The 26,677-nt window shown below is 29.6% G+C and overlaps 1 protein-coding gene across 1 annotated transcript in view; it reads right to left on the minus strand.

Moving 5' to 3' along the window:
* Positions 1 to 26,677, minus strand: part of LOC119684614 — a 108,414-nt gene that overhangs the window by 44,267 nt on the left and 37,470 nt on the right. Inside the window, exons 2-4 of the mRNA XM_038098691.1 lie at positions 25,634 to 25,848; positions 25,328 to 25,463; positions 19,237 to 19,370 (exon numbers count right to left, since the gene is read on the minus strand). Coding sequence (XP_037954619.1) covers positions 19,237 to 19,370; positions 25,328 to 25,463; positions 25,634 to 25,848 — 485 coding nt within the window. The remainder of the gene's footprint in view (positions 1 to 19,236; positions 19,371 to 25,327; positions 25,464 to 25,633; positions 25,849 to 26,677) is intronic.

The raw sequence follows: 26,677 nt of genomic DNA on the forward strand, positions 1-26,677 counted from the left end.
GATCACCAAAACAACTTTGTATTTTTTTTTTTAATGCTATATAAAATATATTTTTAATTAAAAAATTCCAATATTTTCTAAAACCACTAATGAGTACTTGACAATACTCGAAACAGTGTTGTATGGTCAATAAAATTTTAATAAATTAAATAAACTTTTTATTGTTGTCTTTTCATTTCTATTTGAATACTTCTAACCTTCATATATTTTTTCTTTAAACTTACGGCAATGTTTGATGTAGTTGTAAGACAGTTTTAAGTTTTTAGTTTTTAGTAAGATTGTTAGTGAGTCCATTTTAAGAAATTTAATAGCTTTCTTTACTTTAAATTAAGAATTTTATAAAAAATAATATACAAGAAGAATTGATGCTAAATTCTTTTTGTATGATGTATAATGAAGAAAAAATTTATTTAAAATAAAAAAAAAATTTGTTAAGTATTTTCGTGAAATATATCAATTTCCGGCACTCAACATTTTTAATTTGAAGTGCAAAATTTTTTTATACTTTTATTAATTCATAAGCACCAGACTGATATCTTAGCATGGCTTAATTGTGTCTTACAATATCTCAATTATTTTTCATTTTTACTGTTAAGCAATCCAAAGATAGTTTCGTAGGCTTCGCTGATTTTTAATATATTTTATCCTTTCACCTTTTCAACGAATTGAGAATGATTTGAGAATGATTTGAGAATGAATTAAACTTTCCATTTGAAATTCATTAATTATTCAGCAACAAATTTCCGCTACTGGCTTATGCAAAATCTAAGCATTGTACTTTTTTTGTTTGGATTTAAGGACTCTCTCGACTAACATCCGTGCATTAAAAAGTGTTTTAATATTTTATAATAAAAGTGCTAATAGCTCTACATTAACAACTTAATTTTTAATAGAAGTTAATTAAGTATAAACATTTTTTTAATGATTTTTAAAGTATTTGATTTATAACAGTTAGTGAAATATGTTTTTAAATAATTAAAATAATTAATTAATTGTTATACGTTATTTTTATTTTATTTTATTTTTTTTCTTTTAATAATTTATTGTTTAAATGACCAAAATTTTTTTAGAAATAATTTTGGTTTTTTACGGTCTAATTGGTCAATAGTTAAATAATAAACTTTTTAAAAACTATTTATTTGTTTAAAGATTTAATTTTTACCGATATTTCGACTATAATCTATAGTCATCAGCAAGGTACTATACAATTTTATTACAATGTAACAATATTTTAGTACATATCACAAAGAAATAATTATAAAATACATTAACATGGAAACATCAATTATATATATGTATAAAGAAAAAATTATACAATACTGTGATAATAGATATAAAAATAACATGTATAGGAAATAACATATATTAACATATATTATTATTATGTGTTATTTATTACTTGGTTTGGGTCGTTATTATAACAAATAAAAATTAAAAATATTTTTTAAATTAAAATTACACTTATAAATTTGTGTTAAATATTTAATTGTATACTAATTTTTATAAAAATTATTTATGAATAATTAAATGAAACAATTATTTGTAAGACCACTGATGATAGCCATTTGGCAATACTCGAAACAGTTGTATGGTCAGACAAAAATTAAAGTAATTAAAATAATATAAAATGAATTTTTGTTGTTGTAGTTTCACTACTGCTCGAAAAAGTAGTGAAACTCAGTACAGTAAGCTTAAATTCAGCTTATCTGATAAGTGTTAGTATGTACATACACAGTTAACTGAATGATTAAGATTAAGTACAACGGCGGAAGATCGTATCAGAGTCTAATATCAGAGATGTGTTAGTATAGATATATATATGAACTAAATGACTAAGATTGAGAACTGCGATGGAATATCGTTTGCGCTTCTCATGTAAGAAATCCGATAAATTTAGCTAATAGTTTCAATATTATCATGTACATATACTATTAATTGTCTGAGTAAGTTTGAGAACTGTTCCCACCGCATAAAGAAAATTAGAGATTTATGAATAATTAAATAAAACAATTATTTCCAAGGCCACTGATGATAGGTATTTGGCAATATTCGAAACAGTTGTATGATCAGTCAAAAATTCAAGTAATTAAAATAATATAAAATGACTTTTTGTTGTTGTAGTTTCACTACTATTTAAGTTGAAAAATTTTTTCAGCTATCAGACAAACCACAATAAAACGCTTTTATTTAAAAATTTTAGAAGCACTACTGCTCAAAAAAAATTATTTATGAAATATTAAGTTTTATAAATGCTACTACTTCGAGATAGACCATCTTTAGTGTACATTGATAATAATTAGAATAAATATTTAATTTTATTACCATCTTTTTGATATCTGGATTAATTACATATAATAATAAAGTACTTACAATAATCACAATTTTAAGTCAAGCAATCTACTTAACTGAAGTGTAACTCCAAGATATTTGGATAATAAATTCTTTAACAAGTTGCACTTTATACTTTATATTTATATAGTAGAAAATGCAGTAGAGTGGCATTGACTAATAATTCTAAAATTAAAAATAAAAAACTAAAAATGTACTTTATATAATGCAAGGAGTATGGTATGAATCCTTTTGCTAGAAACTTTGTCATTTTGCTTATTAAATATTTAGAATTCACATTTACCAACAAAAATATTTTTGTGCACTTAAGCAAATATTAACTCTTAAGTAAGTAGAGTGAAATTTTTTAATAATAAATATCATATGAAATTTGTTGGCATTTTATAAAATTCCAATAATAGTCAAAAAAGAGTCCTTATTTATTTAGAATTTTTTGTTCAGTTCAGTTTGTGCAGTTAAGCAGCAGTCAGTAGTTTTTAATATCTCAGATATTTGCTTAAAGTCGAACTTTTCATGGACGAAATAGGAGTATTCAAACACATATTAACAATCGATTTTTTAACTCGAATATTTGTGCTACTTTTCGATACGAGTATAAATGCTCAATGCTGCGTGCGGAGTTTTTTGCCTCTGCCTCTGACTCTGCCACTCGAGAACCCATATTCATACCCATACCCTAAGCTACTTAGCCTTGGATGAATATGACAAAAACTTTTAACAAATTATGTTAGTCGTTAACTTTTTCTACGTACTCGTATACAAATGCTACTTCTGGAACCCCATAAGCATTACTCATGCCAGTGGTTGCCACCACCATTCAAAATACATATTAGCAGCATCACAGCAACAACAACAACAAGAGTAAAATTTTGGGTTTATTTGAAAATTTCGTTAACAAAAAAGTTGTGCAATTTGTTCTTTTTTCTTTCATAGCAACTTTTTTTTGGTGTTCTTGTGCTTGTTCTTCTTGTTCTTTAATACGATAAGTTTTGCTGTAGATGTGGCATGGAACAAGAATGAAGTGAAGTAATGGAAAATAATACAATAACTCATAGAACCATAGATTCCCTTTGATATATTGTGTATATGAGATTGGCCCGATTTTGTTGTGTTGTGTTGTGTTGTGCTGTGTTTTTGCTGTGTCTAATTTAAGCTATTTTAGTTCAGTCTTTCCTTTGTAAGTGCAACACTATTAGTAATAATAGTAGTAGCAGAAGTAGAGGGAGTAAGAGTAGTAGTAGAAATACTAGTAGTAGTTGTTGTTGTTATTATTATTTTGTGTCCTTTAACGTTAAGTGACTTCATAGTTGTAGCTTTATTAAGAACTCATTAATTTCTTGGACGGACATCATTTTTCCTATGTATTCATTTATTTTATTCATTGCGGAAGTTAAAAGTTCTTTATGGCAGTTTTATGAGGTTACAACAAAACAGAGTTACTTAAGCGCTATTTTAATAGGGGAAGGAATCGAATGAATCGAATGAAGCAACAAAAAGTTACAGTTTAGTGACGGGATTGGTTGAAAGCTGTAACATAGCACTGAATTTCATCTCATATTAGTTATTCATAAAACTTCGAAGAAAGGTTTTTATTGATTTTGTGTTAAGTTTTTCATGCCATATTATTCACGACACAAAAAGTGATTTTCTTCTTATGCATTAATTTGTCAGTAACACAAATTAATTTTGTTAGTGAAAAGTTTTTCATTTTAATATCCTTGTAACTTTATTATAACTAAAATATAATTTTCAGACTTGCCCCAGTTATAATGGCAAGTCTTTAATTAGTCAAAGTAGCAAATAGTTTTTTTGTGATATACAAAATTTTTTGCTTTTTCATTTACATCAATTGAGTTTATGATATTAATATGTATTTACTTAAGTATTAAATATTGAAATTAATTTAGCAAATTCAAATCTAATTTATTATTTAAGTGTTAGCATGTAGACATAGCATTAACTTTTTGACTAAGACTGAGTACTGGGCCGAGAGATCGTGTCGGAAATCAGATTTGTGTCCGTATATAAATCACAAAGCTGTGAGACAGAACTTATAAATTGGACAAAATGATACAATTTACTTTTGAATTAAGAATAGGCTTGTCACAAAAATATGCCAATATATACCATAAGAGTCTTCTAGATATAAAATCTATAAACTCAAAATTGATATTCTAACTTATTAATATTAATATTGAAACCAGTTTAGTTAATTTAAATCTAATTCATCATATATAAACTGAATAACTTAGTTTAAATACTAGATCCAAAATAAAATTTATCAAATAAGTGGTAGTATGTACATATACAATTAACTGATTGATTAAGATTAACCTATTTTAGCCTATGGGGTATTTAAATACCCAAGAAAGTGTAGATACGTAAACCATTTTAACATGAACTGATATTAAAATAAATTTTTTTTTACAGTAAAGCGAAAGGATTAACCTACAACATAAAAATAGAACATCACAATTTTTACTTGGTTAACTTTAGTTTTTAACCGGTTGAAATTATGGTTTTTTTTGTCGGAATATGCTTTGAAAAGTGCTGCCAAATATTGGGAAATGACAAAAAAAGAGGACCTTTCAGATTTATTAGACAGTTTAATATATCCTATATGCAATAGAGATGCAATATATGTAAAATTGATAGAAAAATTATCACACCAACGCCTGTCGGGTATTAAAATATCCATGCTATGTGTTAGGTATATTTTAAAATATCAAAAAATATTTTGTTTCTTTCAACTTCAGTGATCTCTAATAGACTTATATTAAAATTTCATCAAAATTGTATGAGCGTACCTATTATAGGCAGATTTTAATGGGTTAAGTATTAGAGCAGAAGATCGTATCAGTGTTTCATATCGTTATTATGAGATGTATAAACTGATTGACTAAGGTTGAGTACTGTGCTGGAAAATTGTTTAAGTATTTTATATAAGAAATTAGATAAATTTAACTAATAATTTGAATATTACTTAATTTACTAAACACTTCACTGAATTTAGTTCGAATTAAGCATTGTAATAATAGTATCTAAATAGCCTTTTAATCGGCAGACTCGGTTTGAGTACTATGCATAAAGACATCCTATCTCTGACTTACACTTTGGCCTCAGATTTATATATATTACTCTCCTAATACCACTCGTACAAAACCGAACAAATCGCCTCTAGCTAGTGTATATTGAATAACTGATTTTTGATTGATATTTGATTTTGAGAAACGCTTTGTGAGATACATACCTAAAATATGTGAGATATACTAATATATATTTTTGCTTAAATTTTTATCTCAATTTATAATAGCAGATAACTTGAAAGCTCGTCAGGCTAGCAATTTAAGGTGCCTAAAATTACTTCAGCACAGATCTTAAATTTGATTTACTGTAATAATCGTATCGGGCCCAGATTATGTGATTTTTGCAGCTTTTGTCTATTTTTTATATTTCATACCTAATTTTTCAATTAACATTGAGTATTAAGTAAAATTTAATTTCTCTATAAACGACCCTTTCGCCTATAATTACACTTATCAATATCTTTGAATGCTTCCATTTTTTTTCATAGAGTATGACAGAGTGGGTGTCTTGAGTTTACGCTTTAAGATCTTAAATTACACAAAGCATAAATAAAAGATACGGATGGGAACCTTATTAACGAAGTAGCGTAAAGCTAAGTTTGTGCTGTTACCAAATAAAATTATAGGAAACATGTAGACTTTTATTATATTTTTTTAATTATATTGAATCATTAATATTATTGAATGGGAAACAAAAAAAAACTTATCTATGTTGCATGAGTTGATTATAATTCTACGATGAACGGCTTATGCCAACACAGTAGACCACATGAAATATTGGTTCATAGTATTCCACTTATAATAATAATACAGAATATCTAATGAATAATAATAACTAATTTCAGACTAAACTAACTAATTGCAGAACAACTAATTCAAGTGGGGAAATAAGTTGTATCATGCTGGAGTCTATTCTTCTGTCATCCTTATCTCCCAGTGGAGCATAGGGAAACGACTATTCACTTATAGCGAACTCTTTTACGTGATTCACGACTGCTGTTATTCTAGGAGTAATTTGTAGCTTCCATTTCTAATTGTATTGATCTTCTTCATGTTCTTGCTGAAGCGCCAACATGTCAACCTCTACCTTAAGGATTCCATCGACATCCTGGATAGGCGATATTTTCGTTCGATCTGCAGAGTATTTACCCACTTTTCGCTTACAAATTGAAACAGGCGCGGGGATCAAATTGGTAGCATTCTAGAGGTCAGCATTACTGATATGGGTAGGCCACAATATGTTTATAATCTGATGCAGGCTCTCATTGCTGAAGGCTTGCAGACACGAATCAATTGTATTTGTGCGCTCCCATATCCTACAACCATGGAGTCCAGAAGTATACATAATTCGTTTAATTAGATATTGATTAAAGAGTAACAATAATAAAAAGTTGCTACTATCATAGATAAAATTGCTGTTTTTAATATTTACTAAAGCTCCAATTAACTACTTAATTAAGTTAAAGGTTTATTGACTTTGTATTCTTCGGTTTAAGCTCTTGTTACTTAATTTTGATTGTGTTGTTTATATAAAAATTATGTTCCATTGTTTAGGAAATTAATGTAGGATATGCTTATATTCATTTATTTTATTTTAACTTCTAAGTCAAAAATGAAGCTCTACAAAAATCAATTTACATTCATTTAAAATAAATCCTTATTAAAAACTAAATCTATATCAAAATTAATACCACTGAGAAGAGAATTGGGAGCAAATGTTGGTTCTTAATTATTCATTTCTATTTTAGTATCCGAAAGAATTCGTTTATAGTGTTTGTTCTTTGATGATAAAACAAATCACTTTAATTATTTTCCTAATTTCATTAATTTATAACTCTTATATTATCACTTTTTTAACTTCATGTCACTAATTTAAAGATCATGAAAAGCAGCAAACAGTTTGATTAATTAAAATATTAACTGTTAACTTCTTTAAATGAAGAAACTTTTAAACTGATAGTGTACCTTCATTTACATATTAAATTTTACTTTGTTCGTGCTTAGCCCGTATTCTGTCCTTTCTATTAATAAAATGGAAACTTTCGTAAAAGTTTCTTTATTTCCAAGACTTTTAAAAGACGCTTGCCTGACTAACACACTTTCAGCAAAGGGTAATAAATTTAATAGAAAAATCGCAGGACAAAAGTTGTTTTGCATAAATTAGAAGCAAAGAATATCCTTTAGATGAGCTCTGAAAATAAGTCTCAACAAACAAACAGTTTAATTTTGTTTAATTGAAGAAATGCTTATGGAACAGCAAAATTCGTATACGTATATTTTCATCAGGACAATCTTTAAACATTTCATTAAAACATTTATTAAAGTTTTCCTTCTAAATCAATTTAGTTTAAATGAAGGCGATGGGAAATGTATTAATATCCGCCCCACATTTGTTTATCTAAAAACAAAATTAGTTTCATCGACCCCACTATATCTTGTTATTGGTGTTGTAGTTGTAGTTGTAGTTGTTGTTGTTTTATGATTACTCTATGGCCATAAAGCAAAACATAATCTAATGGAATTTACTGTCTTTTATGCCGGCATAAAATAAACTTCTTCCCATCGTTTTACAATGAATTTATGGCAACACTTTCGATTTGCCACCCTTCGTGCAAATATCTGTCTGCCCCATTGTTGAGGGGTGCAATGTGCGATGAAACCTTATTAAACGCCTCATAAATTTTTATAGGGTGTACATGCAATAATTTCGATTTTTTTTCTACGCCTCGGTTATATGTTACCCGACATTTTCTTCTGCCTTGTGTTCCCTCAATTTTTATATGCTTTGTCGCATGCACCGCACTGGGGAATTGGTAGGAGTACAAAAGACTTTAGGTAAAAAACGGGCACAGACTGCGTGCGTGTCTTATTTATTTATCTGCCCGTATATGTGCAAGGTTACTCCTACTCGACTCGACTCGGCTCGGCTCGGTACTTGTACGGTTATACCAATTTCTCATACCTCATAGGATTTGTAAAATAATGGAAAAATTCTGAAAAGCAACAGTAGACAATGAAAACAAAACAATAACAAAAGGAGAATAAGAATAAAAAAAATTCGCATTGTGTCTTTGGGAAAGTATGAAAAAGGCTACTCACATCGTAAGTACATATGTTCCTATGAATAATAAATATGTAATCAGTAATTATATATATATATATATATTTATAACTTAAGAAAACCAACAAAATATATATAAAAAAAACAAGAAAAAAAACATAAATAGGTACAAACAAATGTATAAATGAAGTAAATATAACATATTAAGGACAACGAAGATTTAATGAAATATAGTAGTAGAGCAATTGGAATAATTTTGATTGACAAGTCATGTAGTCAAACTAAAAGTGAAGATCTTGACATTTTAAATATATATTTTATATTTAAAGATGCAATATACACATTTCTATGTGCTCTATACTGCACAAGGAGATGAGGACTACAGTAAGTAAGTAAGAAATATATTTTTCTAGCCAACAAGATATAAATTTGACAATATAGAATGGCGGATAACGCACTTAAAGAAACGCATAACGCTGAGCAATGCTTAAAATAACCTAAAGAGACAATGATATAATATTAGACATTGCAATATTATCATCAATATATATTTATAATGGATAATATTTATCATACATTATCTATATAAATATATAATATATATATATTATTTGCCACTATAGGTTACTTCGAGTTTCAGCTTATATAATACCTTGTACCGAGCAGGATTGTAACCTAATTTCAGATAATAAGTTTAATCACAGCAGTCCAGAATACTTTATTTAATGAACATCCCAATAGCAGCAAATTCAGTGGAGTCTTACCTCAATGATGGACTCGTCGATGCCTTTTTTCATATTATGGATATATGGACACTTATTGCAATCGAGTTCACATCAGTTACTCAGTAGAAAACGGATCGATCCGTCATCGAAGACGTCTTCAAGACATGGATACATACATGAAGACCGATCGATCCAAATGTATGACGGTCTTCGAAGACACTTTCATACAAATTAGCCAAATGTCTTCAATGAATTTTTGCGTACATGTCTCGAAGACCGTCTCGAAGACCATGTCTTGCATAACGGACGCATTCGACAGAAAGTTGTGCGCTCTTAGTGCAGTGCTCATATAATTTTTTCACCCTTTTTTTTATTTCTACTCTTTTATTGCGCTCTTTAAATTTTAAATGAATTTCAATTTTCTCTTTAAATAAGTAGAAAGAAATTGTTGTATTTTGTACTTTTATTTATTTTATATAATAATTTCTTACATTACATTCAAAATTAAAAGTTTTAAAAGTAAATTATAAATTTTATTATAAATTATTATAAATTTTATTAAGATATTAAAAATAAACTAGTAAAAACTAGTAAACATAATGAAAATTAATTTAAATAATTAACTTAATATAACTTAGCATATCTAAAATTAACTAAAACTAATATAAAATAATTTATAGCATTTCGCTATCATCAATTGTTGAAGTTTTATATGTTTTCAAAAGCGTTGAAGAGGATTTTGGTACAATTAAACCTTCTGATCTTAAGAGTTCTAAAATATCATTACCACAACGCCTGTTAATCCTGTGTTTTTTAAATATAACAGCTAATTTTTCACAAGTGTTTTTAGTTTTTTTATTTTCAACATCCTTTGTTTCGTTTCTAAAACAACTTTCACTGGAATTATTGTCTTCAATATTAATATCAATATATTTTCCAGGAACTAAGTCACTATTTAATTTGTTTTGATTTAATTTCTTTTTTTTTAATATTTCGTAGTTTAATGATTTTGTTTCTTTATTTATTTTGATTTTTTTAATATTTATTTCACTTACACTTCAAAATTATTGCGTCACTTCATTTATAAAACATAGCGTCATCTGAGGCAAAATTCAAATACGTTGCTATGAACACTAAAAATGAGAGAGAAAGCAAAGAAAGAGTATTTACATTCATGTTTTGAGCAATTGTTTTGCAAATTTGCTTGAAAATGCGGACGCGGTATCAAAGACCGTCTTGAAGACAATGTCTTCGAAGACCACTTTTTCTACTGGGTAGGTCAAATGAAATGTACATAAACAGCGCTTTGAAGAGACTCAATATTCTTTTCGAAAACATATTTGTACTATATTAAAGTTTTCAGAAAGAAAACTATGTATGCATATAATATATATATAATTTAACCAATAATTTTACAAAAAGAACGACACCTGCTCCGTGCAGCAGGAATTATTCTAGCATAATTAAGATCAGAATGTAGCCGTGTTCTAAACAATGATTTGTTATTTATATATACGTTAATGACCAATGCCATAACTGAAGCTCTATCTTTCAAAATGTCGCCTATTTGTTTTCCTATCTCAATGCACATATAAACGTGATTCCAATTAAACTTTGGACTCGTCATTTAGAAGTGACTAGGTTTCTCAATCTTGATACTTTTATATTCCACACATCCTTCAATTCATTTTTACTCTTAAGTGATTCCTTCACTTCCAACACTACCATTACCTATTATCACCCATGTACACTAACAACAATAATAACATCAACAACAACTTAATTTATGTATTTTCGTGGATATACCATATGCAGTGAGCTGTTTAGTGTTTGCATCTACTTGGTATACTGGAGATGTGTGAACCTCTAAATTGCTAATGGGTAATCCTGGGAAGTGACCTCATTATTTTTTGTTTGTTTACTCTCTCGGTGGCTGAGACGAGGAAGTACTCAGGGTTATTTATTGGTTAAACCACGTTTTTAGGAGTAGTAACGTGAACACTAGAGTTAAAGTTTATAACGAATATCACAGAACATGGATTATGGCCGTAGTAAGTAAATTTTAAATTTTTATCTCAAAGTCATTATCTTTAATCTGTGAAAATCTAACATAAATTTTATTTGTTAACATGTATTCATCTGTCTATATATGATTTCAAAACAATGTAAGTTCAGTATGGTTTTTTAGAATAAAAACAATGCAGCAATTTGAAGCTGTATTGAGTCTGTATTAATAAAAAATAATAAAATAAAAAAAAAATTGAATTGTCCCCACAAATTCAATACTAAGTGCTGCAATATAGCATTTAAATGACATTTTCGAGCAGTTTACTATTTTATGAGTGTTTATATTGTCTAGATTATATAATAGTGTACACTATATGTTGAAAAGACGTACGTGTAATGAGCATGAGTTGATATAGGTGATATAGCGTATCGGGAATATCAGTTGGTGTTGTGATATATCATATAAGTCAGCATAGTGGAGATAGATTTTTCTTACTTTAAAAAGTTAGGCAGTGCAAAGTTTTATACTATTTTCAGACACACCTTAATTTCGCAAATATCTTAATTTCATCTCCATTTCAGCGAAATTAAGTTGTTTTTTCAATACCAAATTCAGTTTTGAGGTTAGAACGAAATGGCTTTAATTGACTTATGTACTAATTTGATAATAAATAAATTATTAATGATATTAATATAATAAATTTAATTGTTTTAGTAAAGAGTGAATATTGCAATTATTTTAAGATCTCTAGTCAACTAAAGTAAAAAAGGATACGTTTTGTCATTTGGCAATCCGCAACAGTTGTTAAGTTGTCATACGTCAGTCATTTATTTGTATTATGCCAACAAATGTTTATCCTCAATCTTCGACTTGACAAATTTGCATGTGGTTTTGTGTTATTCTTATAGCACTGTAAGGATGTGCTGCTTCTTAATATTTTATATCTAGGCTGTTGTTTGACAAATCCCAAAAATAAAAATATCAGAAAAATGAAAGGGAGCATATTTCTTTTTTTTTTTAACTGCGATTTGACTAGGGAAAATTAGTAAAAAAAAACTAATGTAAAAATAAAAACGGAAAATAAAAGTGAAAGTGAAAGTAAGAGGATATACAAATAAAAATAATATGTCCCACACTGTCTAAATAAATTATGTAAATTCATTTTTATATATAAATTTATGTTGCACTCTTTGTTTTCTTCTTCGGCACAAGGTCCCTTACTTTCCAGCCTAAAGGCAATTTTGTAGCAAATATAAAGTTAAAATGGCTCATAAGCCACGCTTTGAAAGCATTTTGAAACTGTTTTAAGGCATATAAAAATAAAAAGGGTAACTTTTTTTCGATGTAGTGGCAAGAACAAAAAAAAATGGCCACAAAATGTATGAAGGGTGTAGCGCATATAAGAAAAAATTGTCATATTTGTTACAAAATATATATTTTGAAGTCAGAAAAGGAACTTATGACTTGGGTATGTGATAGGCGTTTCATGCATGGACACTGTCTTTGATTCCAAAGGAATAAAAGGAATAAAATTTGCTTCAATAATTTAGATTGTTTTTGTTGTTCCATTGTTTTTTTCTCATTTGGCAGCTTTAAAATGAATTTAAGGACTACGAGATATTAGGATACATGTATATAGATGAGAAAAGTTTTCCTTAAGTTGTAAGTTAATATAACATATATACAATTTTTTTCTTCTAAGGGTTATAAAACACTTGGTACTATGTCATATAGTTTTGTGTTGTTTTCATTTTAAACTGCTTAAGCTTTTATTTTACCAAACTGATTTATTACAATTGTAAAGTTGGACACGCATTGGGCTAAAACAAATTTTAATGTCACATTTCAAAATGAAATAAAAAACTACTTTATTTTTAAAGCAGGCATAATATTTTTCTGACCTTGTGCCCGGCCCGCATGATTATGCCACTTGCTAGTCTCACTACAGATCCATCCCTGCATATGTAGCTGAAATTTGTTATTCTGTGGCAGTTCTTTATTTTGACAGTTGACAAATGATATTTCATTTGCACATTCTTAACCAGCTGACCTCAAGACAATTTTTTGCACATTTCCACTTACAACACAAGTATTTCTTGGCACTCCTGCCCAACTTTTCATATTAAATTTATTATAGTTTATTTGTTTTTCTAGGCCTCGTTTTTATAAGTCAGCCTTCATATGTTTTTACTACACCCCTTCCACCCCCTTCCACCCTTCACTTCTATTCATTTTTATATGTATTTTAATTCTTTTAATGTTTATCTTTTGCTTTTATTAAAATGCACAGTTGTGCGAAAAACGAAGAAAATAATCAGCAAATAAAGAAAAACAAAACAAAAAAAGAAGCACGCAGAAAAATTAATCATACGCACCGAGGACCCAAGCTTTATTTATTTTTTTTCTGACTTTTACCTCCGCCCTCATGTCGATGTGCATGCAGAACAACAGTCTATGAACTTTCCAATAAGCATATGCATAGCCGCAAACACATAGACGCCCCTACCCGCCATTCCTCATATCGTTTGTGTTAATGTGTGCATATGCGTAACATGTTGCCACCTAATAAAAATGTGCTTATGGCTGCTTATGAATGTCAATTATTTTTTACATTGTTTTTGTGCTCATTTTCTAGCGTTTCTGCTGGTAGTGATGTTGTTATTGCTTTCGTTGTTTTTGTTGTGACGCTATTTATTATTAGCGTCCATATTTGTTGTTATGAAAACGTCCTTATTTTTGTTATTATTTAATTTCGACTTAGGAAAACATGTTGAATGTATATTAAAAGTGCCGCATTAGACACTGACTGGCAATGGGAAGCATTCTAGGAAAATATTATTAATTTACGTACTTCAAAAGCAGGCAAATAAAATACGTCCTTGCATTTTTTTCGTCTTTAGTTTGTCTGGCCGTTGACTGTACCTCTGTTGTTTATCATAATGAAAGGCCTAAGGTTTGATACTCAAATATCTTATATTGTCTTATATATTTATGATTTTCAAAAGTATTACTTAAATTATTACTACACACACTTTAAGAAATATATCCATGTGTGCTTCAGCGTGCAGTTAACTGTGTACTGCAGAAAAATTCAGCGGAGAACGTCATATCATATGTATTTGGAGCAATTGTGGAATTGGAAATATGCGACGGACACAAGTCTCCTGTAAATTGCGTTATCCCGTATGCAAAGAAAATTTTCTGGCTTGAATGAATTTAATATATTTCAGTAAAGAAAGCCCTGGACTTCAGCAAGAAAGAGCTGTCAATGCCTGATCGTTAACTTATTTGGAGCTATCGTAGAGTTAAAATTCCGATGTTAGCAAAAGTCTCTGGTAAATTGCGTTATCCCGTATGCAAAGACAGTTATTTGACCCTATCAAACAATACATAAGGGACAGAGCCCTGAAGTTATATGCGAAAATTGACAGGCTATCCTACTTACCACTATCTAACCTTAGAGTAATCACTCTCCACACGGGGAGGTACGCAGATCTTAAATCAATCACTGAATAATCATGAAGCTTATAGGCAATACATAACTTAGTCAATGAGATGGCTGGGACCCTGTAGTATCCTCAGGTATCAAAGAGTAAAAGTCCCCAGTTGTACTGACTGGAAAAAAAGGATCAACGTACTTGAACGAGAAATTGAAATAAATATATTTTAGTGATAAAAGCCGATGACTTCAACAGGAATTAGCGTTCAAAGCCTTATCGTTTATTTGTTTGGAGTAATTGTAGAATTTAAATTACGCTGATAGCATAAGTCTATTGTAAACTTGCATATCTGATGTATGTATTCGTTGTATTGTAATGATGAAACTGCTGAAGTCCGTGGAAAATTTCATATAGCAAATGCTTTTGAAGCAACTGAATAACTTAACTTGTGTTTATAATTTAGATATATAGCGTGTTTGCATCCGATATTTTTAATAATTTTTTTGACATGAAAAATGAACTCACATCCCATAAATTTCGCACTGATAAAACCAATGACAGGAATATAGCATTTGTGAATATAAACTGTCTCAATTTGTTTCTAAGTTGTTGATAGATATTGGATAGTTAATAACTTGGACTATCTTGGTATCTATAGACCATTGCAAATCAAATGGTGAAACCACTGAATATTTCAAAGTCAGGATTGGCAACACAAGATGAAAGATGTGATTTGTGATGATGATGACTTGTTATCAATATTCAATTGTGTTGACATACAATAATGCCAGAACTTAATGGAGTGGCATTGTACAATGAAAAACTCGTGTTTCATATTTATTAAAAGTGGATTTGAAAAAACCACATAAAAAAAAAAGACAATCTGTAAGAGGCCTTGAGTCAGCTTAAACCTCTCATTAAAAACGATTTGGTATATGCTAATCTAATGTAAATCTAATAAGATTTATTTTAAGAAAAGTTAATTTGGTGTAATAAAATGTTTATATATAAGCAAGCTATCAGTTCAACTTTGCTATTTGGTTGTGTAGCTTTTAATAAGGCAGCTAAAACCACCCATTAGAAACTGCAGAAGTTTCTAACTTTAAGGAATATATTTGAATTTCCTAGATATACCTGGAACTTTGATAATCATAGAGTTATATCTGTAAAAAACATCACAAAGTACATAGACGTTACTGCGTCCAATTTGACGTAGCAGAATAATGTTCATTCCAAAAGTTCCGCAGCTACATTAAGAAGAATTTTGGCGATAGAGTGAAGTTTTTCCAACACCCGTTCTATATTACTTTAAGTATAGTGAAGTATCATAAATCTGCAGACCGCCTGATTTTTCCAGAATGAATCGAACTCACATTGTTTCAAATTACTGTTCGAAATTTACAAAATTGAAAATAATTATTTTAGGTATTATATTGGTACTCCAGCAAAACAGTGAAATCTAGTTTATATCTAATGCTTTGCTCAATGTATGATGGGAGTACATAACCAACGGTTTTTGTCTAGGGAATGATGCATATGATGGATAAGAACTATTTCTATAAACACTGAAATCGAAAATCAATGTCTACCCAGGTTAAATATTAGAAAAGAAAATAAATGTAACACACACTATATAAAGCAGATCTTTAGATGATCCAACTAATTTATTCTTAATCTTATGAAGAAAGAAGTTAAAATTCTAGTAAGTTTTAATATAGAAGAACAGTAGAATACTACATCATTTAAAAAACTAAAAAAGAAGTGCCACTCACGATGAAAGGAAATAGTTTCGATACTGTTCTTGTAATTGAAAACGTTTCGATCCATATAGTCTGTATTGTCTATTTGCTTAAATGGTCTTAGCCATTGTAAGTAGTTTTTTTGTTTCTTTTTTTTTTATTTTTTTATAAATGCAACTATAAAAATCATAATAAATTATAAATATAAATTATAACTAATGACAAAGAGGAATGTATTCAATACATCCCGAATATATGATGACGGAGTATTAAAGAGTATTAAATAGATGATGGCGAAGGAAAGAAAATAAAGCTTTCAGAAATGTAAATTCATTACAATGAGAACCATTTTCTTCAATTCTAAAGGAATTATTCATAATTATTATTATTTACGAAATTATTCTAAATCGGGAAATCTTCCCATTCAAATTGGAATAGTGTGAGACTTAAACCTACTAAAACCACCTCTTAGGAATGAATAGAGAAGATTTTCATAGCAGTGTGGAAACTTCATTCGAGTGATCATAGGAGAGAGATGGGAGCAAATAGGCTTAATACACGTAGTGGTAAAAAAATTCTATATAATGTTAATTATGTAATAGAAATTAATAAAAATGTTTAAAATTATTTTTGTGTTTTACTTCCAAAAACTGATTGTTTAGTAGTATTAAGTCATTATGACAATTTTATTAATGAGAGAAAATCTATGTGAATCAAATCATTGTAAAAGTCATATGAATTTTAGCCTTTGTATTTGAGATGTTAAGTTTTATAATCCTATAAAACATTTGTGTATATTATTCAAATATAATAAAAACTGTTCAAATATAATGTACTATTTTAGAGATCATCTTTAATTAATTTATATATTTCTCATATATACTTTTATATATAACTTTTATATACATACTTTTGATTTATATAAATTTTACTATATATAACTTTTTGAATATATTTTTTTATCTATAAAAATTTTTGCTAATAATGCTAATAATTAATGCTAATAAAATACATATTTGGCAACTCGAAGTCGTGAATTATTTGATATTATCCTATTATCCCGTTCGAAAATAAATAAATTTATAAATGCAGTATTGAATTCTATTATTTTATATTAATAAATTAATTTTTAATTCGTAAATATATTTTAGTTACAAGTAACTAAAATATTTTATTGGTATATCTTAAGAACTTTGGTTTTCTTTGTATAAAAATCGAACCTTTCCTTATTAAATTTCATTCAAATTTAGTCTTTCCATATTGACAACTAAAAATATTCTCTCGGATCTTAATTTATAAATAACATAAAAGAAAAGCTCTTTTCATACGGCAAAGTATATCCCTAATTAAACATTTATTCTCGTATGCATACGCAAAAGAACATCAGTTAATACAGAAGACAAACCGAACTACACAGTGTGTGTATGCTTGATGTCTCCGAATGCGTAGGGAAACCCACATCTTCTGCAATAAGTCTAAGTCATTGAAAAAGGATTTGTCAAAATTTACTTTGGGGAAATAAATTCACATGTGCATGAAATGTAATATTTTAACTTATGCCTTCTTCTTCTTCTTCGGGTTTCTTCTTTCCGAAAGACTACAAATTTTTTGTTTTATGTTTACTTGAGGCTTATATTGTAAAAGGGTAATTAAGATGGATTTACGCTTGATGATTAAGGCATAACACGAGTATATTAATTAGGATACAATATTAGGTTTTGGCTTAATTTGAAAATTCCACTAATTTGATTTTTATTTGGAAGATTATAAATTTATCAAGAGCGGCTGATAAGTTGTGAGGTTTTTGGTAAAGTTTCGACAAAGGACATTGACTGTTAAAACCTAAACGCGTTGCTTGTTTAAAGAAAGGATAAATGTAGTTGAAATGGAGGAGTTATGTGTATATATCAAATATTAGTGAGTTATTTAGTTTCATATTTAAAATATCTGATTTGTTATTTTAAACTTAATTATTTCAACAAATAGTGTAACAGTGTAATATCGTGGTGTCCGTAATTCAGCGGGAAAATGCTTTAAATTGTTTGCTAAGAATTTTGACCAAATACATATATAAAATACCGCAAATAGTTTGTTTGTCTACTTGAATATGGATACATCATGGTCTACAATCACCGATGCCACATACAAGGGCGCTCAACTCACACGTTTGGATGAAGGAAATAGTTTATTCCTCTAAAGGACTAAAGTAGCAGAATTTGAAGTTATTCATATGTGTGAGTTTTGCTAGTTTGTTTGAATTAAGTTCCAAACGTTGTTGTGGTGTTTCCCTTTCTCAATATATACACTATGTTATATATATAGTTACATACACCAATACTCACACATATACGTGTAGTGCATATGTTGACAATTTAAAGTTACGTGACGCCGCAAACCAACACAGTTGAAAATATTTCCGTGCATACGTCATAAATTCTTTTCGCTATATGTGGTAAGGACATACAATATATGTATGGGTGTGTAAGTTTAGTTGTAACGTCATCTGTCACGTGCTTTAAAGGTGCCATTAATCATTTATGCCGTTAATTAGCAATTAATAACGATTTGAAACTGTAAATTTATTGTTTTATGTTTTCCTTGCGTTGCGTTTCGTTTCATGGTGACGTTACGTTGTGTTACGTTATGTTAGGTTATGTGACGTTACGCTATAATTATTTTGGCTCAAATTGTTTTTAAAATTTTGAAGACATAAATTACATAAACGCTTAATGTGTCACGTGAACGTGAACGTGCATGCACTGACAAGCTTAAGCTTGTCAAAATGGTTTTAATTGATAAAACGAAATGAAGCTCGTATTTTCACTTACCGGCATATTATTGATGGTGAATCTTAGTTCAGCACGTGGGCGGGATGGTGGTGTACTGCAATTAGCGCGCAGCACATCACCTGGTTCGTAACGTACATTCTCCGTAAACAGCTGTGGACGTTTCTCTGGAAATTCTGCAATTAAATAATTAATATTAATGATTTTAGCATTTTACTACGAGAAAGGAGAAAATTTGAAATATAAGTAATAAGTTGTAGAGTTATTGTGTGTTTTACTCACAATTTAAAATAAAACTAAACTAGTATATATAAAATATGATATTTTCAAGTACAATGATTATTGTATAAAATGTGGTTCATACTATTTCGGCACATATTTCAATCCTTTTTGTTCTATATCTATATATTTGAAGGATTCTAATAGATATATTTAAACGTATTTCTTAAGAGCTCATCTATACTTAAACTTGAAGGAGGTACAGCCTTTGAGTAATGTGCGTTCAAACAAAGAAGTCATATTACGAGTGCTTGCTGCTTGTCAACTGTCAAACACCGTTGCATGCCAAAGTAGTTACAGGCGAGATACTTAGCTTTGTTCCACAGAAATATGTGAAAGAGGGGAAACGCTTCCATAGTAACAAAAATTAAACAAAACAAATTATAAGAATAGAAACGTATAATGAAAGATGAAATATGACAAACGTATTTGTAAGATAAAATATTAAGAAACGCGTTTACTTGCACACAAAGCGAGTAAACGCGAGGAGAAAAGTCGAATTTGTATTTTGTCAGTAGTTAAAAACAATTTGCATACACACAGTCACTTGAGTGTATATATATATATATATATATACATTCATTCGCATTCATCCGACTCATTCACATATAATTGCACATATTTAGACAGTCGCTTAATTCAAACTGTGCCATAACGCATGAGCAAGTCTTTGACTCCAATTCCAAACCCAAATCCAAATGTAAATGCGACTCATTCGGAATACAAATGTGAAGATTCCGTATGCGCTCCTTCATTGTGAGTGGTGTTGACGTTAATAGTCTGTCAGTTGGTCTTGAAATGATCGTGTGCAAGCTGCTTGAGTACTGCTACTTACAGTCGAAATGCTAAGGAAATTGTCAGTTTAAGTGTCATAATTGTTGTGTTTGACTTATGCATTTTGTATATGATTAAGATTTAAAGTTTGTAATTATAATTTTTATTTTGCAATTATGTTGTTTCACATGAGACAGGGGCAGCAAACTTGAAGCAGAAGTGAGGAATGTGTTATAGAAATCTAAATCATAATATTATGTCACTCATACGCCAAGAAGGCCAAAATGACAGTTAAGAAGTGTGTTTCGTACAAGTATTATGGGTATGTATGTATAATACATATGTATATTAATTTTTATAATATCTACTCGTAGTGTTATTTTAATCGACCTTATGGTTATGTTTTTTGTTTCGCTATAATTTATACTTATAAGAGTTTTGCGTGATTCAACCACATTTTTCAAGAACACTTTCTTTAGAGCATATAAAATCGTCAGTATAGGTCTATAAGCTGTTTTTAATTTATATTCTTACGACAGTTTTCGGATAGCGTATATTTTTCATAAACTTAGTCATGGGATAAATGGGATAAAGGGATAAAGAAAAAACGAGTTGAACTAGAATACAAATACAAATATTTATATTGGTTTCTTGGGAAGTCTTCTTGGGATTTCTTGGTTTCTGTGACAACATTGAGTTAAAAGTTCGCGGTAAAGCACTGAAAACGATTACAATGGCATCCAAACGAATCAGTCAACCAGCTGTCTAATACAACTGGGTTGCTGAGAGGACTAAGCCATCAGATCTACTCTCGAATTAGTAGTCTTATAATAATTTAGATTACTACTCTATTAGCACTAAGTCTTTGCCAACTTGACAATTCTAAAACGTGTTCTGAAATATAATAAAACTGCTTGATAGTTCTTTGTACTTGAACTAGTCGTAGTCTAGTGGAACATGTATTTATATTATTGTACGTAAATAATAAAAAAAAAAAAATGGGATAAATGTTCAATACCACAAAATCCCCTCAATAATTTAAATTTTTCAGTAGTGATTTTATATTAAGTTTGATTTTAATGGCAGTTAAATAGAAACTATTTGATAGAGAGGTTTCAAATAGTAGTGAATTGCAACAACAAATATTTTTATTTCAGCTTAATTATATGAATTTATTGGTGAATTTTTGTATCATAGCGGACCATTAATTCTACTCAAGTGGGTTTTTGTGCACAAAGCCTAATATACTTATATTAGCTTTTTGTTTGACGTTTTGTTTTTACAGATAACTCAATGTTACTATCTTTTCAGATGTAATAATTCCAGTTTTATTCTTTCCAATGCTATGAAATTTTGAAAAATAGATTAGTGAGTGGTCTATTTCAGGGACGCATGTAGTTTTTAGCAGTGCCTTTAGCTCAAAAAGTATTTTTTGTTTTGGATTTTGTTGTTTGTTAACTACTCCTTAAGTAATAGACCATTTTCAAAAATTTTTTTTTATATTGGTACATCCTTTCTTGACATATGGTACAAATTTGAGCGCCATCTGTCAATTAGTTTGTTTACAGCAGCTGTTAATGTGAGACTACCTCAAATGCCTGATTTTTACTATGGAAAATTCTTGTTGTACGCGATTTTTTGACCAAACACGGCACCACTGTCATCGCTCAGGCACCATATTCGCCAGATCTGGCGCTGTGCGACTTTTTCCTGTTCCCGAAACTCAAATTGCCTTTTCGTGGTAAGCGTTTTGAGTCGTTTGAATCGGTAAAAAGATTTCGCCGAACTAAAAGCTATACCTGCACGAGCCTACGAAAAGTGTATGGAAGATTGGGTTAAGCGTTAGCATATGTGTATCGCTTCAGAAGGAGCATATTTTGAAGGAGTTAAAATAAATTTGGAATAAAATTTAAATTTGTGGGTTTCATTTACAAAATCCGAGTACTTTTTGAGCATAAAAATTACGTATTATAAATGTTCATTTTTATAAATTTATAATTAATGTTATCTCTCAAATGCTTACTTTTTCATTCTTTTGCATTTACATACACAATCAATACAATGTATTTGAACTATTTGCGGAAAACATTTCCATTTTGAAGAACCTTGAACTATATTAGACTGCAGTTTCCAAACTTTCCACCTTATTCTACAACAAAATATCTCAGCAAATAACTGTGAAGTAAAAATCAAATGATGCAAAATACTTCACTCCCTCACTTATGCAGAAAAATTTCTTTGAAAATTTTTTGATTTTAATTGCATTTGTACGTAAATTAAGCCAAAGGCAAGATTTTTGTACACTTCACTGCCACACAAAAGTCAACCTCAGGCAATAAAAGCTTTCACAGATGTCTGCTTACTTAGTGATGTAACTATGAACAGCAGTTCAACTGCCGTCAGATACTTTTTATTTCAATGTTCATAACATTTTGCAATATTTGTCAATTTTACTTTTCTTACTTCATAAACTGTACATCCTTTTCTGCTCTCATTGCTGTATCAAGCCTTCATGCCGCCAGTACTGGAGAAGCGTCTTTCAAAACTATTCACTAAGTAGACATCAGACATTTCTTCTAGTTCACCTGTGTGATGATATTAACCTTCGTGATGGCTAGCATGAATTCCTCTGCTAACTTGCTTTTATTAGGGTTTCCTATTTTCTTATTTTTCTTTCTTAATAATGAAAAGTAAACACCTGCTGGCATTTGAGTCCTTTTGTCTTTGTGCTGCTATGTCCTTTTATGACGAAATTTGTCTTTTGCGTAAGGAAATGCACAAAGCGAAGTATATGCCATTCAAATATTTTTACTACATTTTTTTACAACAATACAAAAACTAAATAGATACTTGGTTTTTGCTTAAATTATACCTTTGAGCTAGGTTAATGGTGGTATCCTTCCAATTTGCCAACAATTTTGATATGAAGCAAATCCGCTAATGATGCAACTTGTTGTGAACAATAAAAGGCGACATATTTTCTTTTATTAAATATTTACGCATGTAGTACCGGGATTAGTTCCATTTTCAGTTCTACTCTTAACTGTGGGGGAAGGCAATTGTTCTTTATAAATTTACTATTATAAAGCTAGTACTTGTGAGTGCCCAATTATGAAAATTTTTTGCATAGCGCACCTCACCTGACTGGTCTCTTAGATAAAGCAAAAAGTTAATAATGTAAATTAGTGAGGAGAATTATTTTTAATTTTACTTGGGGCAACACTTTTTGTGTTACTATAAATATTTTTTTGTTTATTTTCGCTTATAATGTCTGTAAATATTTAGAGAAGATTTTTTTAATTTTGCATATCGCCCAGCTCATCTAAATGCAAGACGTTTCCTACATTTGACGAGGTTTTTGCCTTCATTTGTAGACACATTTTCGCATACTTGAAAGGAGCTCCTTTGTTTAGATATGCAAAATGTGAAAGATAATCTTCATGTGCTTGATGTGCTCAGTATTCGGTGCTCGGTGTTCGGTTCTCGGTGCTCGTCTGCCTATTAAGGGGGCCTGCATATATTGTTCTATGTAAGTAGTCTTCTTACATGCATAGCTTTAAGTGTTGTGAATGACCTGTTAATGGCAGCCATTCTAAGAGACTAATTGAAAATATATATTTTTTCCTTTTAAACAGTTTTTTTGTCGAATCCCCACTGCAACATAAGTTCATTGCATTTAACACGTTCTTATCTTGAATAAGTATTCAAAGGCCTTTTTTTATTTTTTGAATACAATAGATAAATTTTCAGCAGTAATAAATTTGGTAATTTATTTCTAACAGTGAGAGTTAGCAAAGTGTAATTAAAATATATTTATATAATAAAAAAATCGAAAAAGAAAGAATTCAATTACTTTTATTTAGGCAAAAATGCCGGAGTTTGAATTTATGTACACAAAATTCCTTTAAAAAAGTTCCTAATTTATGTAGAATAAAATTAAATAAATTAAAAATATTTAATGTGTATTTTTTCTTTCCAGAAGTGACGCATCTTATGAAACTATTTAAAAGTTGAAAGGGTTGGAATACAAATGAAAAGACAACAACAAAAATTTTAGTTAATTTATTGAAATTTAGCTGACCATAAAACGTTGTTTAGAGTATTGCAAGGTACTGATCATCAGTGATCTTAGGAAATATTTGACTTTCTTAATTAATTTATAGTCCATATATAATTTGTTTGAATTGCAAGTGCCAGGCTTAGAGCTTGTGCCTTTCAAACTAAAAGCGATGACTCCTCGTATTATTGCATAAAAATATTCATATTAAATATTAAAATATGAAATATATAAGTTGAAAATGATGTTATTCTAACCAAATCTATGTAGCAATATTTGGAAATCCGTACAAATTATCAAAAATCACTTCAGCCTAGAGAGTTAATGAAGAATTACTCTTGTGAACAGATCTTACTTCAAGGAAAGTTGGCAATAGTGATATAAATCCCTAGAAATCTAGATGTTCTACAAGTCTTGCACAATGACCAACAGTGCTGAGAAGATGTCAGGAATATTTGAGAAAAAAAATCTGTAGAAGATCTACGATCCCTTACGTGGTGTCAACTGAGATGAAATAATGAGCTGTATAAGCTATACTGCGACATTGACTTAGTTAAGCGCATATAAATTCAACGACTTCGCTAGCTTAGTCATGTCGTGCGAATGGCAGAAAGAATTCCGGCTAGAGATGTGCTTGGTTCTGTACCCGCTGATGGAATACGAGGTAGAGAACATCTGCAGCTTCAGTGGTAGTACCAGTTGATCAACGATATGAAAGTACATGGTACTGTTAACCGCAAATTAGCAATCGGACTGTGTGTTAGCGGATGCCGTTAAGGACGACTCACGTTTTAATTGGACAATTTAGTATCTGACAATGTATTTATTATATTAAGTTTGCCGCTTTATTACTTTCTCTTTATTACTATAAAAGTTTCACGTATGCTTTAATTATTAATCGTGTTAACAGCATGAAATAAATTTATTAAAATATATCAAATATATATTCAAAATTATTAAATACTAATAATTAATAATTAATAAAAATTTGAAATTAATTATAAAATCAAGAAATTTACTCACCTACGACTTGCATCTGTGCATAAGCGGTGGCTGTAGAGAACAATGGAGCATCAGCAGTGACTTCACAGGAGAAATTACCTGACAGGCCGAAACCAACATTTCGTATGACAACCTGAGTAGCATTTGATTCACTTTCCTGCAAAATATGTGATGTTTAAAAACATTAACATAATAATAATATTACATTGTTATTATTATTTTCTTATTTTTTGGAGAAAAACAAAATAAAAACTACTTAGTTAGGTCAGTTATACAGACAAGCAAGAATTAAAGACATTAGAAGCCACATCACCTTACTTTACTTACATCAACTTTAATGCCGGGATAATGAAAAACTTTTGTGTTGGGAAATTCTCCAGGTGTGTAGCGAAAGAATTCCAATAGACCGCGATAGAATTTCACTGAATATAGCGGAGCGCCTTCCAGATTATAACTGCAACGTAGGAAAACTGATTGACCACGTCGTACGGCGGGTGGTTCGACATATAAATTGACATCACGTAGAGCGGCATATGTGAAATCTGCAAATAAGCAAAGCACAAATAAAGGATTCAAATTAGTATAAAAAGTTTTCTATAATAATTCTGGTTTTTAGATAAATAGTTATCTATATGTAGATAAATATATAAGCGAAATATAATAAATAGAATATAATAATTTACAACAATTTTTTTAATAAAATATTATTAACATGAGTATTTATCAGTTTCAACAGGAAACTGATACTCAGATGTGTCTTAAAATTCAACTTAAATAAACTCAAGATGCTATAGTTTAGATTAGTAAGAGTGATGGTTTTGTGCATTAAATCTTACTTTAGCCTGTTGTGATATCACAGCTGACACACTGATCGGACTTAAAGAACCCCCCGAAAGTAAAAGACCGAAACATTTAGTCTAAAAACACCGTCTCTTCGCTTAGGAGCGAGACTCCATTTAAGTCAAAAGTATCAACGTGATAAGTCAATCAATTTGACTATGTTTCTAAGTGTAAAGGATAAAACTCTGTCATGTTAGTAAAAAAGGGGGCTCTAAATATGAAGTATTAAAATATTTTGTCCTGTATTATCCCACAACATCCAACATGGACCGACTACAAAATTTATACATAAAACTTGGTCCATCTCTACCGACCAATAAGTTAATTTATGGCTTAGATTTACTTGTTCTATCTCTAGGGACAAACATCTCATTTGTGGCTTAGTGTCAGTCAATTTATATATCATAACCTTTTTTTCATATAATTTAAATAATATCAAAATTAATAAAAATGCTTATATTTGCTACTACCACATAGGTAACATAATTATCTAAACAACAATTATGATGTTGTTAAAAAATTTTTTGGTGC

Source organism: Teleopsis dalmanni, chromosome 2 (genome assembly GCF_002237135.1).
Source record: "Teleopsis dalmanni isolate 2A chromosome 2, ASM223713v2, whole genome shotgun sequence".
NCBI lineage: Eukaryota > Metazoa > Arthropoda > Insecta > Diptera > Diopsidae > Teleopsis > Teleopsis dalmanni.